This window comes from Haplochromis burtoni, unplaced genomic scaffold, assembly GCF_018398535.1.
Source record: "Haplochromis burtoni strain Fernald_Lab_line unplaced genomic scaffold, NCSU_Asbu1 Contig_132, whole genome shotgun sequence".
Classification (NCBI taxonomy): domain Eukaryota; kingdom Metazoa; phylum Chordata; class Actinopteri; order Cichliformes; family Cichlidae; genus Haplochromis; species Haplochromis burtoni.
In genome coordinates, this window is record NW_024582493.1 from 296,053 (window position 1) to 311,947 (window position 15,895).

General features: G+C 40.6%; 1 protein-coding gene across 1 annotated transcript in view; it reads left to right on the forward strand.

Annotated features, from left to right (window-relative positions):
• Nucleotides 1-378: 378 nt before the first annotated feature.
• Nucleotides 379-15,895, forward strand: part of LOC102299288 (ATP-binding cassette sub-family G member 4) — a 20,990-nt gene continuing 5,473 nt past the window's right edge. Inside the window, exons 1-9 of the mRNA XM_005930818.3 lie at nucleotides 379-497; nucleotides 8,176-8,444; nucleotides 12,344-12,461; nucleotides 12,592-12,724; nucleotides 12,862-12,912; nucleotides 13,149-13,294; nucleotides 14,332-14,455; nucleotides 14,710-14,824; nucleotides 14,945-15,066. Coding sequence (XP_005930880.1) covers nucleotides 8,189-8,444; nucleotides 12,344-12,461; nucleotides 12,592-12,724; nucleotides 12,862-12,912; nucleotides 13,149-13,294; nucleotides 14,332-14,455; nucleotides 14,710-14,824; nucleotides 14,945-15,066 — 1,065 coding nt within the window. The 5' untranslated portion in view covers nucleotides 379-497; nucleotides 8,176-8,188. The remainder of the gene's footprint in view (nucleotides 498-8,175; nucleotides 8,445-12,343; nucleotides 12,462-12,591; nucleotides 12,725-12,861; nucleotides 12,913-13,148; nucleotides 13,295-14,331; nucleotides 14,456-14,709; nucleotides 14,825-14,944; nucleotides 15,067-15,895) is intronic.

Below are 15,895 nucleotides of genomic sequence, written 5' to 3' on the forward strand. Positions count from 1 at the left end.
GTAGATACGGTGGCATCTGCTGTATCTCTACATTATACATAGGCTGCACAGTTACAGGCTACTTCTGTTTAGTGTTCAGCAGGACCTGCAAATACCATAAATCATCTTTAAATCATCTCTTTACCTTCCCAATGACTTCACTTTGCACATTGTGAAGCAGGGGTTAGTGTAAAATAAGGCTACAGGCTATGGTTTTGGAAATGTGGGTTACAGAAACATAAGCCGGCACCTGTCTCTTATGATAAAGCTTAGAAATGCAGAAATCCACGTTTCTACGAAGTAAAGGAGAATTTTCCTCCCCTGTCAGATCCAGTGTCCCTCCTTCATCAGTTCACCAGGCCCCACCCCGCCCCTCCCAGTCTGCTCTGCCATGCTCAGCGTGCAGAGATGCTGTAGATGCGGCAGACTGGAAGGTGTTTGGTAGTGGATGCTGCAGCCGGAGAGATAACAACATACTGACAGACACCGAGAAGGACAGTCACCCGACAGCAGTCATTGTAAGCTTTTTGTTTGCCCTCTTCTCTCCGTGTCTCCTGCTGACAGGCTGCCCATGTCTTAATCTGTGTTGCACTCTTTATATTAAAGCTTACTTAAAATACTTAAAATGTCTTTTTGAACCGGGTTGGTATTGTGTAACATTTAGCTAGAGCATTGTATTTTGAATGGGCCTAGCCAAAAATGACAGTTTTATCCTGCTTCATAAAGCTAACCTGTGTCTAACATAATCAATAGCTAACATTAGTGACACTAAGCAGATTTTGTTCTACAACAAAGCCTGTTACAAAAATTTTAGTATATTTAATGATTTGCATCTACAGACAACAAGCTGACGATACCTGTGTATCAGTGGCATGTCAGGTGATTTCTCTTCATCGAATAACATATTGTGGTTTATTGATGCCTTACCATGAATTTAAGCTGCATCGGTTTGTACACCGACTCTGCATTTAGAGTCAAACCTGGTCAGAATCATTTAAAGAAAATCAAAACATATGAAAACACAGTTTATGTATTTTTATTACTCCTGCTTACAATAATTGCAGTTATGCTAACATGTTGCTCAGCAAGGATGTACTAATCAGGGAAGTAATGCAAACTTGGATACAACTTTCAAAATAAGATGTATATTTTGTTCATTGATGTGTTTCAGCTAAAATCATAGATGGAAGCTAAACACTGACTTGTCTGAATCTGCAACTGAAATGCAAGTACAGAAAGAAAAACTGGTGGAAGAATATTTGAACTCAATCTTAGTGAAATTGCAGCGCTCCTGCAACCCTGAATTGGATAAGTGTAAGACGGATATAGATGGAAAAGCAGCTCAAACATGAACTGTTGGGTAAAAACTGAAGTGAAGCCCTGAAAGAAAACAAGTTTCCTTTGAAGTAAATTGATTAGCTGAATTTACTCACATTACAGGAAGAAAAAAGAAGATTCATATTCATGTTTTCACTCAAATAATTTCAAGTCCCTACATGTAAAAATTATTATAGCTTATCAGCCTCTCTGTGCTGTAACTGTAGGAATGTGCACAAGCTTTCATGATTTTTTTTCTCAGCCAAAGCCTTTTCAGTGATTTCTCATTCTTTCAAAGTCATGGGAGACCAGTAGTATTAACATACTTTCATGGGTTGGAACTTATCCTTATGGTCACTGTTCTCATGTCATGTAAGAACAGCCTGCTCTACTATAAGCTTTAGCAGAACAATCCGACCATGTTTAAGTTCCAAAGAGAAATCCTGTTTTTCCAGCAGATGTAAGGATCTGTCATATTTCACAGAGATGCAACACACAGAAAAGCTGTTGTGGCTTGTTTAGTAGTACTCTTTCCTTTCTCTTCGACAACTTGTTCATGTGCAATAATGTGAGCTATCCTTACTGTATAGAAAGTGACATTTTTATCCACTAAAGTTTTGATATCTTTAATTGCAAGTCTTACATTTTTAAAAAAGAGAACTCAGATCCTTTAATCAGCCCTGGTAGAACTTATGTCTGCTTGTAGGAGACAGGAGCAATAGTACAAGTACTTTGGCATTTCAACCACAGATGGGTGTTACAAAGCTCGTTGGCTCAAGTGTAATGCCATGTATTAAAAGCTTTATTTATTTTTAATGGGTTGATCTGCTTGTGTGAGATGTGGATGGATTATGAGGCAAACAGATCCAGCTTTGCTGCGGTCATTTCTCCATCACTGTTTGATTCAGTTTGTTGTTGTTTTGTTCTCTTTGTTGTCATTTTCAATTTCTTTATGTTTCGAGTCTGTTTATGTGTTTGCACCACTATTTGGTTCTTTGGGTCTCTCTCTCTGTATGTGTGGTTGTAGTGGTGTTCATGGGTGTTGGAAGTGTCGTGTGCTTAAAAACAACCACACACAATTTTTCATGAGGGGAGTTTTCACGTGCAAATGTTAGTCATGGGATTCCACAAGGTTCTGTGCTGGGACCTGCACTTTTTACATTACTTCTTACTTCCTTAAACATTATTATTACAGAACACACCAAACTTTGTCATTGCTTTGCATTGCTATGCAGGTGATACCCAGTTGTGTTTATCCATGAAGCCCAATGATAAAAATCAGTTAAACCATCTGTCTGTCTGTTTCCTCTCAAGTATGAAAAGTCCGTCTCTGAACCTGCTGTGGCTGCACGTTTCTCACAGTTAAAATAGTTTTTACTTCTCGCTGTTGCTAAGTCCTTGGTCATCTGATTGTCTCTTTAATATTATAATACAAATTATTTTTAGACAGTTGTTGGTGTGATTTGTTTCCCGATACATATAAAAAGTCTTTCTCTCCAGTGAGTTTCTCATCGTGTAGGTGTACTTCACCTTGTTCTCAGTGCAGCGGCGCATGAGGCAGTCCTCACCTGCTGAAAGTTCTCATTAGCAGAACAAGGTTCATCAACGCCAACTAGGCAATCCATCATCCCGGGGTCAGAAGGACCAGCACGTGGAGGAAAAACCACTTAGATTTAACCTGCAATCTCAGGTTAAATTTATTTTTTCGTGCTCCACACATGCTTTTGAATGGTGAGTCACAAAATTGTCACCTTGAAGCTATAACAAAGCCAAAGGCTAACAAAGCATGAATAAAGTGGAAAATCCTGAAAGTAGAGTTTTTAGAGAAATTATGTGGTACAGACAGGAGACTCTAGGAAAGGGTTTTGATAATACGTAACTACAGGCATTATCAAATGGAAGGTTTGAAGCCTAATCTTGAAAGTAGAGATAGTGTCTGTCTCCTGAATCCAAACTGGAAGCTGGTTCCACAGAAGAGGGGCCTGAAAACTGAAGGCTCTCCCTCCCATTCTACTTTTAAATACTCTAGGAACAACAAGTAGGCCTGCAGAGCGAGAGTTATTTCATCTAACTGTAAGCCTTGGAGTCAGAAAAAAGTGTAACAGCAGTACAGTAGATAATCTAAAGCAGTCTAATCCCAGGTCATGGAGTTCTTTCCTTATCCTCTCTTCCCTCCGTGGACCTTCCCTCTCTCCAGAGCGGTACAGGACCATCCAAGCTGACTCGTGACACGTTGGCATACATAACATGTCTCATTTCTCATTTGTACCCTTTGACACCAAGACCTCTGGTTTCTCCCATGTGCGTGGAAGGCACGTAGAGGAGCAGTCGATTCCCATACGTTACCTCGGTTGGGTGCTTGGTAGTGTGCCTGACTCTGCAGATTTTTCCCAAGGCAGTAACTACAGCCCCTCCTGCAGATCAAGGAAATAAAAGAAAGTTCATTTTAATCCCCAAGCGGATTAAGAACCCCATGAGTGATTAAATGAGGCTTCTGTCTCAAAAAGGACAAATTACTGTACCACCTCAGACTTGGGAACCATTTTTACAGTGGTCTGTGCAGAACAAAGTAGATTAGACGTATCTCAGTTTCAGTGATCATTAGTCACGTCAGGAGATTGCATATTTCTGCTGCTTAAAGTTCTGCATGGATAGTAGAAGTGGGTTTTGTGTGACGCTGGTCGTGCCTAAGCTGTCTTTTCCCATGAAATGTACAGATGTTTACATTTAATCTAGACTAATGAACTAATAATCACAAGAAAATCTATTCAGGACATTTCCAACTTAGTTATACTGAATTATCAGTTGTCACTGATTAAATCAATAGCTTTTGCGCTCCTCAAGTAATACTTCAGAGCACAACAGCAATACTTCTACATCTTACTGAAGAAACATACAAGCCATGTCTTGTTTTATACTTGGCTTAATGAATGGGAGACAGTCAGAGGCAGCGTTGTACTTCAGGTTTTTGAATGGTGAAATCAAAAACGTTCTGGCTAATGTGAGTACTGGTGTGTTTTAGAATAGCGATGCATTACGTACAAAACTGAACAAAAGCAATATCAGTTGGAAATATGAAGCAGTATTCAGTAAAGCAGCCAACCCGTCTTAGGAGTAACCCAGGACAGTTTTTTCTCACTGATTTCAGAACTTACACCAAGCTATTGTTCGGTGTCCTACTTCATAGAATACAGTTGTAAGATTAGCATCAATCTTCTTCATCTAATTTCTGGTATTTGTAACATGGAATTAAGATCAGGACAGAAAAACAGTGTTAATTACACAGGGATCTCTATCTGTGTTCAAACAGTCAAACTGCAACGCTGCGAGATCATTTAAAACAAGGCAGCATAAGCAACCCTTGATTCTGTCTTTACTGTCAGTGCTTCAGACGGGCTGGGACTTATCACCCAAGTGATCTCAACTTTGACAACTGAGAATAAGGTTATTGCACACGGGAGATCTTTACCTTCTGTCAGAAAGCTTTTCTAGTGCGCTAACCCAGTGATCGCCAACCTTTTTCGTCCGACAATGTTTTCACAGACCGGCCTTTAAGGTGTCGCAGATAAATACAAACCAGTACCGGTAAAAAAAAAGAAGAAGATTTATTCATAACACACGAGAAAAGACCCAGGGAAACCAAGTTAAAGCTAAAAACCGATAAAAATCCTGAAAACCATAGATTTCACACCCAAGCCTCAACTCTCACGGCCCGGTACCAAACGACTGATACCGGTCCGTGGCCCCGGGGTTGGGAACCACTGCACTAAACCATATGAAGGGGAATTGGATCAACAATCCAATAAAACAAATTTGGTAGTGGAAAAAATGAACGTTACAGTCTTGCTGTAATACCTTTCTAGGATAGTGTGGGTATTCCTTGTTGTCCACAGATCAACTAATCAAAACTGGGCACTTACTTCAAACTACACAGGAAACCTGTTGTTGACATGACGTAGCTCTCCAAGTACATGTACTACAAAGCAAGTTCAGCATACATATATTTTCTTTTTCTGGATACAGCTTCATTAACATCAGGAATCATGTGGTCACATAAAGGTGTTTATCAACTGGTCACTCAGCCCAGGGTTTCCCAATAAGTTACAATATTCCTAATGTGGTGTTCAGATCAAAGGGCGGGTTTTTGGCAGAACCTAATTAACCTAACCCGGTCATAGAACAGTCTACCAGCAGCCGAGGAGCTGATTTTACAAACTATAATATCAGAAAAATATTGAGAGGTTAAAAACATGATACAGGCTGAAGTCAACACAACTGCACCAGATAAATAAAACTTAACTGAATGTAGCCAACAGGTAAAAAATAGGAACACGGTTAATTCTAATAATTCTTGGAACTGATTGGTCGATAAATTCATTATGTAGGAAATCAATAAGTGCTGATTTTGTGATCTCTCGTCTTCAGCATCACCTCCTTTGGTTACCATGGGGATGTGTATCAGTGGCATAAGCTCATAAGCACCCATTGTTACCAGTTGTGGGTGGTGTTTTTTTCACCAGTCAGTTGCCATGGTGACACCTACTGTAGCAGGAAGAAACCCTCGTATTAGTTTTGGATACTTTGGGAGTCACTGTTTATCTGCAGCGTAGTTTTTAGATACTACAGTGTTTCATGAAATTTCCTCTGTATAGATGACATGAAAATTAAAAGAAATGTTGACACTTGTTGTGATTCAGAACTTGTTGTTGTTACAGATCCCGGGATTATCTTAACTTTAACACAAAGATATAATTCATCATGGGCTGAAATGCATCAAAAGGAAATGATATGATTAATATAAAGCAACCTGCTCATGAAACTTTGAAGAACAACCAGGATGTAATTTATGTTATAACTGATAGTGGAGAGGAAGTGGAATTACAGGCATTTTATACGTGCTGCAGACTGGATCAACATCACTGCCTGGAAGAGCAAGTATTAAAATAATCACCTGACATTTCTAATTTGCATGAGTGTCAATGTTGAGAAGACAGATTGATATAAACCAAGTGGATGAGACAGTCTTTGTTACTAATCATCATTTTTTTTTTTATTTCTGTGTGATTCTCGCGTTTGGGGAAATGGACTTTAAAAAAACACAACTCATAGATTAGTTAACTTCAACATTAAAATGGAAAAGTAATTGCATCACATTACATAGATCAAAAGACTGAAAGTATTAATAAAATATAAACCTGAGAGATTAATAGATAATACTAATTGTTAGCTGCTACAAATACAAAATTCATACTGATTGCAAACTATCAGTATCCTCTTGCTGAACCTGATGCATTAATAATATTATTAATAACATTTTATAACACCGCTCAGGACTAAGGCTTTAATTTCCTTAGAATTAAATTGAATTTCCATGTACTTTACGTAAAATTAAAGTATTTACAAAGAAATACTTAGCAGTATATAACCTAGCAAGTAACATTTATTTATTAGTGCTTTTCAGAGCAAGAAATCAGCCCCTAATTAATACAGCGATCTCAACAAATAAAGAAATAACTTAATCAAAGCTTGTGCAAGAATGAACACACACACGCGAACCTGTGAAACAACAAAACTCAAAGCAGAGCCGGAACGCACACATTAACTTTTAGGGACGTTACAGGGTGCAAAATAGAGGGTGGCGAGCTGTTTCAGAGTTTTGGAGCAAAGTTTTTGGACACACTCTTACTTTTCAGACGCATCTTATCTTAATGACCTTGTAGTACCATATCACCCTATTAGAGCACTTCGCTCTCGCTCTGCAGGCCTACTTGTTGTTCCTAGAGTATTTAAAAGTAGAATGGGAGGGAGAGCCTTCAGTTTTCAGGCCCCTCTTCTGTGGAACCAGCTTCCAGTTTGGATTCAGGAGACAGACACTATCTCTACTTTCAAGATTAGGCTTCAAACCTTCCTTTTTGCTAACGCATATAGTTAGGGCTGGACCAGGTGACCCTGAATCCTCCCTTAGTTATGCTGCAATAGACGTAGGCTGCCGGGGATTCCCATGATGCATTGAGTTTTTCCTTTCCAGTCACCTTTCTCACTCACTATGTATTAACAGACCTCTCTGCATTGAATCATATCTGTTATTAACCTCTGTCTCTCTTCCACAGCATGTTCTGACTTCTGTTTTTCCCCATTTTTTGATGATGAATACATGTGAGGAGGAAGAGGAAGACTCCCTGGCCCTGCTCTCTGATGCATATTCAATTTTTTTTTAACTCTCTTGTAGATGATATTCCAGGCTCAGTCATAATTATATCTCTATGCCTAATTAAATGTAACCCATTCACATAAAGCAAATCTTTATAAATAATGAACATTATACAACCTCAGATGTTTGGAATGACACCATCAGAAGAATGCTTCCAGTGCTGTGTTTGTGCCATGTTGTGACTTGTGTTGGTGCAGTGGCGTTAGTGGCTGTCACTCCCAGCATGCTCCTTTAACATACAGGTTTACTATGGATTATGACACAAGTCCTGATGTAAACCTAACCAGGTACATTTCTGTGGTATAACATCGCTGATTTATTTTTTTACCTGAACCTATCCAGGTAGGCCTTGTTGCCTAAGCACCAATAACGTTTCATGAACTGGTCAGCCTATTTTTAGCTGGTTGCTGGCCTCATAATTCACAGCAGTGTGGATGGGAAACTGAAACAGTGTGCAAGCCAGCAGTGAAAAGGGCAAAAACATCGTCTCTGTTCTGAGCAGAGCTGCTCGCTGGCTCAGCTTCTCTGCTGTTCTGTTGTTTCAGCGTTGATAGATAACTTAACTCAAGCACAAAACCTCACCTGTAAAATTAGACCGTTGAACCGTGAATGACCTCCCTTCTCCTTTTTGTCTCGTCTCTTTCCTCCCCACACTCCTCCACCCACAGTCTGTGATCTAATATGGATAATAAGGCACTGGAACTTGACTCTGTTAGCCTCCCTATGGAGGAGGTGGTCATATGTAATGGTGACAGCCAGCCTGCTGCTCAGCCTCAGCCGCAACAGGAGGTATCCATGCTGACCCACCTGAAGAAGGTTGAGAACCAGATCACTGAGGCACAGCGATTCACCCACCTACCCCGACGCTCAGCTGTTGACCTGGAGTTCATCAACATCTCCTACACCATTCGGGAGGGACCGTGCTGGAGGAGGAGAGGTAACAGACTTCTGACCATCCTTTATATACAGTTTTCCACTTTAACCAGTTTCTAACTGAGTAAAGATACTGTGAAAAGGCAAAATCAAGACACGAGACAGTAGATGTGTGGATGGATGAACCCCAAAATAAACCGCATGTATCTAAAAGTGTTCCCAGAGACAGCGAGCTAGCACAATGCTTAAAAAGTCGAGAACAGCTAGATCATTCATTGTTTCTAAGCGGGAGACATCACAGTTGATGGACACGGTAGTACTTCTTCAAACTAATAATAATAAAATTAAATAATAAGAGTTATTTAATGGATGTCAAAAACAAAAATAAACTTGGACCAACATCAGTATCGGTGGGTGTTCACCCAAGTAAAGTCTGTGTTCGCTTCAGTCGGTGAACGCTCGGCTCATATGGAATCATTCTCTGTTTCTCCATTCAGTCATTCAGCTTTTGTCACCGCGCTGTGTGTTAAATATTTGCTGCCTTCAGGCTTAAAAGGCGCCTCTGACATAAAGTGTTAGGAAATCTCTGGCCTGTGTCTTCTCTGTTTGCTGTGCAGCGCATTCATGCTGCACAGTAAACGGCAGGGTGCACGTTTCACATTTGATACTGGAGATGTGGAAATAACAGTTGTGCAACGCTGACAGAAATAATTAATAAGTGGTTTAAATCTGCACTCAGTCTTTCAGTTTAGGTGGGAAGGTTTCTGAATGTATTGTGTAAGCTTGTCAGTCATGCTGCAGAGGCATCTATATTATTTAATATATAGAAAACACATAACTGGATTTGGTTGTGTCATAATGGGCTGCTCAGTTGTTTTGTGCATTGTAGTGATACTCAGGTACACAAATCATTCTCCTTGCCTGTCAGCTTTAAGATGCATGAGGTGCAGTGCAGTCACGGGTATGTCTCCTCACATTTTTGATGACACTGGCTCAAACACAGCACGAGGTCTACCCTCCACATGTTATAAATGACAATGATTTCCTGCAGTTTTGCAGACTCATTTAAACTGTTAATATTTTGTTACCAGCGGTATAGCCTACAATAACACACATCGTGGGTAAATTATGACTCTTTATTTGGGCAGGACGTTTATCTGCTTTATGCAGCTGACAAAAAAAATCATTTTTCACTAATATTTCTCTCGTGTGTTTCTTTGTGACTGAATCACCAGAAGATGAAACGGTGACACATTCACTGACAGCAGTGTGTGCTTCCAGCTGTTGTAACCCTGATCGCTACTGCTTTTTCTTATTTCCCCGTCACACAGAGGAGGCGAGGCTGATTGTTTCTGACACGCTGCCTTCCCCACAATCCACCCTGTTCACACCCCCGATCAATCCACACCATACATCGCTCACAGAGACTAACACACAGATGCTGTGGCTATTACTGCATGTACTTTAGTCAGTACAAATAAAAAGTTATGTGTATTTGATTTTCTTGCATGCACTGCCTTAACTTTTAGATCTGATACTGAATTTATGATTGAATGTAAGATTCCTGAACCAACCCCACTCAAGAAGGTTGTCTTTAACACTCGTACAAAAGTTTGTTGGTCATTTGTCCAGGCAGGTCGTGTCTTAATGCACATCTTTCTTCCTGTCTTATGTTCTACATTCATCAGCTAAGTGCTATACAAATACAGGCCATTTACCATCAGCTCCTTGAAGCCCTCCTTGTATTTCTAAGCAGCCTCTCTTCACGTGTTATTACATTTCCATTTGTATCCTTAAACATCCAAACAAGCTGCACATCTTTTCCAGCCAATGAATACAAGTCCTTCTCTCCTTCTTTGGTGTCCAGCCTCACATATAACTGACAGCAGGCCATTTCCTTTTCCACCTTTGTCTTTGCTGGATGCCTGGCCTCCCAGTACACCTTACTCACCCCCACCCAGAGAGAGAGAGACATTTTCATCCAAAACAAAACAATTCATTTTCTAATCAGTAAGTCAGAGAGTTCCTTTTAAGATTGATGATTTTTTAACTTTGAACTCAAACAGACACAAAACACATGAGTTGTTTAATTAACTTTACTTCTGGGCAATATAAAGAAAATGCACTCTTTAGACTTATGACAAGCTTTACAGAACACAGAGATAAGGAATTTTAAGATGACACGGATAACAATAACACTGGGGATGTGCTGCTCAGTGTCCTGTGGATTGCTGAAAAGTCAGGGATCGCAAACTCATAACCAGAAATCTGTCTGAATAACAAGACAACGTCACAGCTTTACTAAGGGAACGCGCACTAAAAATGGTGCCGCGGATACTAGAATAAATTAATAAAATTAGAAAGAAACCAAGGTATTATGAAATTCAATTCAATTTTATTTATACAGCGCCAAATCACAACAACTGTCACCTTAAGACTTGTAAGGTAGACCCTACAACAATACATGCAGAGCAACAATCATATGACCCCCTATGAGCAGCACTTTGGCGACAGTGGGAAGGAAAAACTCCCTTTTAACAGGAAGAAACCTCCAGCAGAACCAGGCTCAGGGAGGGGCGGGGCCATCTGCTGTGATTGGTTGGAGTGAGAGAAGGAAGACAGGATAAAGATATGCTGTGGAAGAGAGACAGAGGTTAATAACAGATATGATTCAATGCAGAGAGGTCTGTTAACACATAGTGAGTGAAAATGGCTCAAAAACTAGTATAGAGACTCAGAAAGCAGAGAGAAACACATATGAAAGCAAAAACACTCAATAATCACTTCAGCCATAAACTAGAAGACATCGAAGAATTGTTTTAAATTATGAGAGACTTGTATAAGGAACCATAAACAACCACCCTCACCCACAGCATAGTTGGTGCTCCATGTTGATGCTGGTAAACTTGACATTGACATGTGATTCTGTACAGTCTACTGTAATATAACAGCTTACTGTCAAAAGCAAGGGCCAGTTTTTACTGCTCATTTGTACAACAATCTCAGATTCATTATAACTTGGACCTAAAATGAAGCGCCTTGAGGCAACTGTTACTTACAATGTGTTTGAGGCTGTCAGATTGTGTAGTGGGAAAAGCATTTATCAACCTCTCAGAAAATGTGACCCCGGTGAATCCAGAGTTGGGAGTGTGGGAAGTTTACTGGGGATCATCAGTCATCACCATCCCAAAGTGCAGAGGACATTCATCCACTTTAACCAACCATATTTGTACTGTAAGTGTTGATGCATCTGCCTGCTGAATTTACTGGTCAGTTTTACAGTATTAATATTATTCCATATGAGCCACTTCTAGTAGAGAATAATGTGCGACTGTAGCTCTGAAGACATTATGTTATAATTATGTTATAATCAGTGGAAGGTGGAATATTGAACCTCAAATTCTTACCTTGTTGTATTGGCTCAAAACATTTCCCCCTGTGCTTACATTTCTTTTAAAGTTTTAAGCAGTTCCTATACGTGTTAAATGATGAACAGAGCAGCAGAAAAATAGGATATGTTAGCTAACTGAACAGTTTCATTTCTTGTCCCTGCTTGCCCCTGGTGTTTAGGGAAAGCAGGGATCCTCTCATGCCCCGGCTTGTAACAAAGTGGGGAACACCTGGCCCCACCAGCTCATATCTCAGTGGAAACCCTTCTATCCATGTTTAATTGAGGACTCAATATTTATGTTATTTAGCCACAGTTGCTGTGCATCTACAAACCACTTTACAACCCTCCTCTGCCCCAGGACTGACTTTCATCTGTGTCATATGTGTTCACGGACTCCTGCTCTGTTCGGTGATGGGGGCAGTGGTGAGGTCTTTTATTCCAAGTGGCTTTTTTTGGAACTAGTAGCTCCTATTTAACATGAGTATTTGTATTATGCTTACATAAAGTTTGTTCTTGTGGAGTAATATAATACCACTGCTCATTCCCATGTATACCCTGTCACTTATTTGCAGGTTTCAAAGCCTTATTAAAGTGCCTGTCAGGAAGGTTCTGCAGCAGAGAGCTTATAGGGATCATGGGACCATCGGGGGCAGGGAAGTCCACCCTGATGAACATTCTAGCAGGGTACAGGTGAGCCGACTCTCTGATACAGTTATGATGACATAAATGAGGCCTGTGTGGTACAAACATAAGGTGTAGTTAATTAATAAAGTTTGTCTGGGCAGTGAAATGTTTGGTATCTGTCCTTCGTGCTGCTCAGGGAAACAGGGATGAAGGGTCAGATCCTGGTAAATGGGAAACCCAGGGACCTGAGGACCTTCAGGAAAATGTCCTGCTACATCATGCAGGAAGACATGCTGCTGCCACACCTCACTGCCAGGGAGGCCATGATGGTGAGCCGTAAACTCAGCCTTGGAGCACATTTTGAAGCGTTGCTTTTGTGTAGCATCTGAATCTGGCTTTGTGTTTTGTTTCGTAGCTTTTTTTAGCTTGTGATTACGTTAATGCGATCTACTTTCTCTTTGCTCAGGTTTCAGCCAACTTAAAGCTGGATGAAACTATGGATGTGAAGAAGGAACTGGTGAGAGCAGTTTACCATGCGCTGTAAACTGAACCAGCCAGTTTACTCATAATGTCCACAAGCAGTATTTTATTACTCACCATCTATTTTGTTATGTAGCACCACATTCTTATTCCTGCCGAGCATTTTCATGTTTTTTCTCCCTGTTTAGATATAAATATAAAGAAGACATTTTTTATTGGTGCTTTGATAATCAGTGAAATCCGGCAGTGTGCCTTTCTCTCTTCTCTGTTCAGGTGAACGAGATTCTGACTGCTTTAGGGCTCCTTGACTGCGCCCACACTCGTACCAGCTCACTGTCAGGTGGTCAGTGTAAACGTCTGGCCATCGCCCTCGAACTGGTTAACAATCCTCCAGTCATGTTCTTTGATGAGCCCACCAGGTGAACGGGGAGGAGATGATGTGTTGCCGATTGTATACCTAAATTATATCTTTTTATTATGTGAGATGTGCTTCCATAAAATCACATGCTGATAGTTGACTGCTGGTTCAAAGACTCAGTGAGTGTCAGAACTGGAATACCTGGTTTTAAATCGCACCTCTCTCTCTCGTCATGTTTCTTTATATTAAATGCAGCTGCTGCTCGAGACATTTTCAAATACAGATGAAATGTCAGTACTTTCCTTCATCTTTGTGTGCAGACCTGAGCTTCCGACAGTTTTACACAATAGCTTACTAGATTCAGCACTTCAAAAGGTTGCTGTTAGCATTCCAGCTGTTAGTACAATTTTGGTATCCAGTCTTCCAGCCTCTCAACTAACATTACACATGTTTGTGTTTCGGATTCTTAGATTTTTCTCATATAAACTTTTATCCAGAGAACCATTCGGTGCATTTCAGCAGCTTCAATAACAATTACAGAAATGTAAGAAAAACACTGATGTTGTAAACAGCAACAAGAGCATTAGCTTTAGTTGTCAAACTATTAGCAGTTAGCTGATAGCAACATGAACCAACATGGTAGCAGCTAGCCGCTATGGCTAGCCATTATAGTAACATTTATGTAGGAGCTTTAAGGTTTATAGACTTATCTAAATTTAACAGATTAACAATTAAAATCATACAGTTATTTTACTTTATGTATTAATTATGTTATTTTTTGCAGTTTTCCAGTTTTTACATAAAGCCACGTTTTCTGGTTGTAGGACGGAGCTTAAACGGTGTACATCCTGTATGGTAGTGTATCATTAGTGTGTCCGTTTCCTTTAAAATCTGCAGACAACTGAGAAAACATGTTTCCAAAATTACTAAGCTGATACAATAACGACAGATTTTTTTAATAGAAAGATATCATCCTCAAGCTTTCTCATGTTTAGCTAAACTCTTATGTGACAGAGTGAATCTGCAAGTCATTGTGATTTGTCTACTCTTCCGTTTCTTTTAGACCGGTATTCATGGATCTTGTCTCTGTGTTTTAAGTGGCTTAGACAGCGTGTCATGCTACCAGGTGGTGTCCCTAATGCGTTCTCTGGCACAGGGCGGGCGTACCATCATCTGCACTATTCACCAGCCCAGTGCCAAACTGTTTGAGATGTTTGACAAGGTGTGTATCTGCCAATGAAGGAGGAAATAATGGACAGAAGCATAGACGCTGTATTTTGAAACCTCAGCGTATTGTTTTGGCTGCCACCATGTTGGTATTTGGAGCCAAGTGTCTGAGAACCAGTGGGTGATATCATCCATAGCTATCTCCACCTTTTAATATACACCACTGCCATGTAAAGAAAAATAAGTTGCAGTTCTGTAAGCTTCTGTAGAGGCTGCTTTTTGTCAAACCTGAATGTTTTTGCTCCACAGCTTTACATCCTCAGTCAGGGACAGTGCATCTACAAAGGCACCGTCCCTTACCTCATACCCTATCTGAAGACGCTCGGCCTCTACTGTCCTACCTACCACAACCCTGCAGACTTCAGTATGTTCACCTTACAGTACCTGTTATTGCTAGTTCATGTTCCCCAACTTTTCTGCATGATAGCAGCATTTCCAGGGAGTTCATTCTGTTCACGTCTTTCTGCTTTTGCTTGTGATTCAGTCATTGAAGTGGCATCAGGAGAGTATGGAGACCTGAACCCGGTGCTGTTTGAAGCAGTCCAAGGTGGAATGTGTGCTTTAGAGGAGAAGAATCAATCAGTCCGTGCAACAATCTGCCCCGTTGTAAGTAACAGATGCTATTCCACACATGGGAGAGTGTGCTGCAGAGAAGTTACAGTGACAGCAGTGCCATCGAGCAAGGAAGAAACTTGCTAGGACATATTGCCCTACCAAGACGACCACTATAGAGTCTCTGTACGCTCTTCTTGTCAATCGTTTTGTTTTATTGATTTATTTTATTACTCACAGTATTATCAGTGAGGGTATTTTGCTGGAGCGGACAGCCCCCCCAAGAGTGCCTTCAGACTCTTGGGGGGGCTCCTGAAGGCTGAAAGGCAGCAACAACCAGTGGGGAGCGGCATGGAGGTGCTATAACAATCTAGAAGACAGATTCCCGCTGCCCAGATCATAAATAAAATTAGCCCGATCTACAAGTCCCTGATCTCTTCCACCCAGTCCTCCATAGCAGAACCACATGCTGACGCTTGTTCTGGAAGGAGAGGATTATTTGCAACAGAGTAGTGATGGGATTTCCGGCTCTTTTTAGAGAACCGACTCTTTCGGCTCCGAACTGGCTCTTCAAGTTGTTTTGTTGCTTTAATTAATTTATTATTAACAATAATAGGTCACTAAAATCAATATTGAATCAGTGTGCAACTTTGCCAAAACAATGTCGGACTCTGTAGTTTTCTCTGGTCCCCTCCCCAATCAGACCAGGAGTGACATGTTTAGCCGCATGTTCTCCTTAAATTGCTGGCTGTCTGAGTGGTGTCCCAGAAACGATGTGGGCTTCATAGATAATTGGTAAACCTTCTGGAGGAAACCTGGTCTTGTTAGGAGAGACGGCATCCATCCCACTTTGGATGGAGCAGCTCTCATTTCTAGAAATATG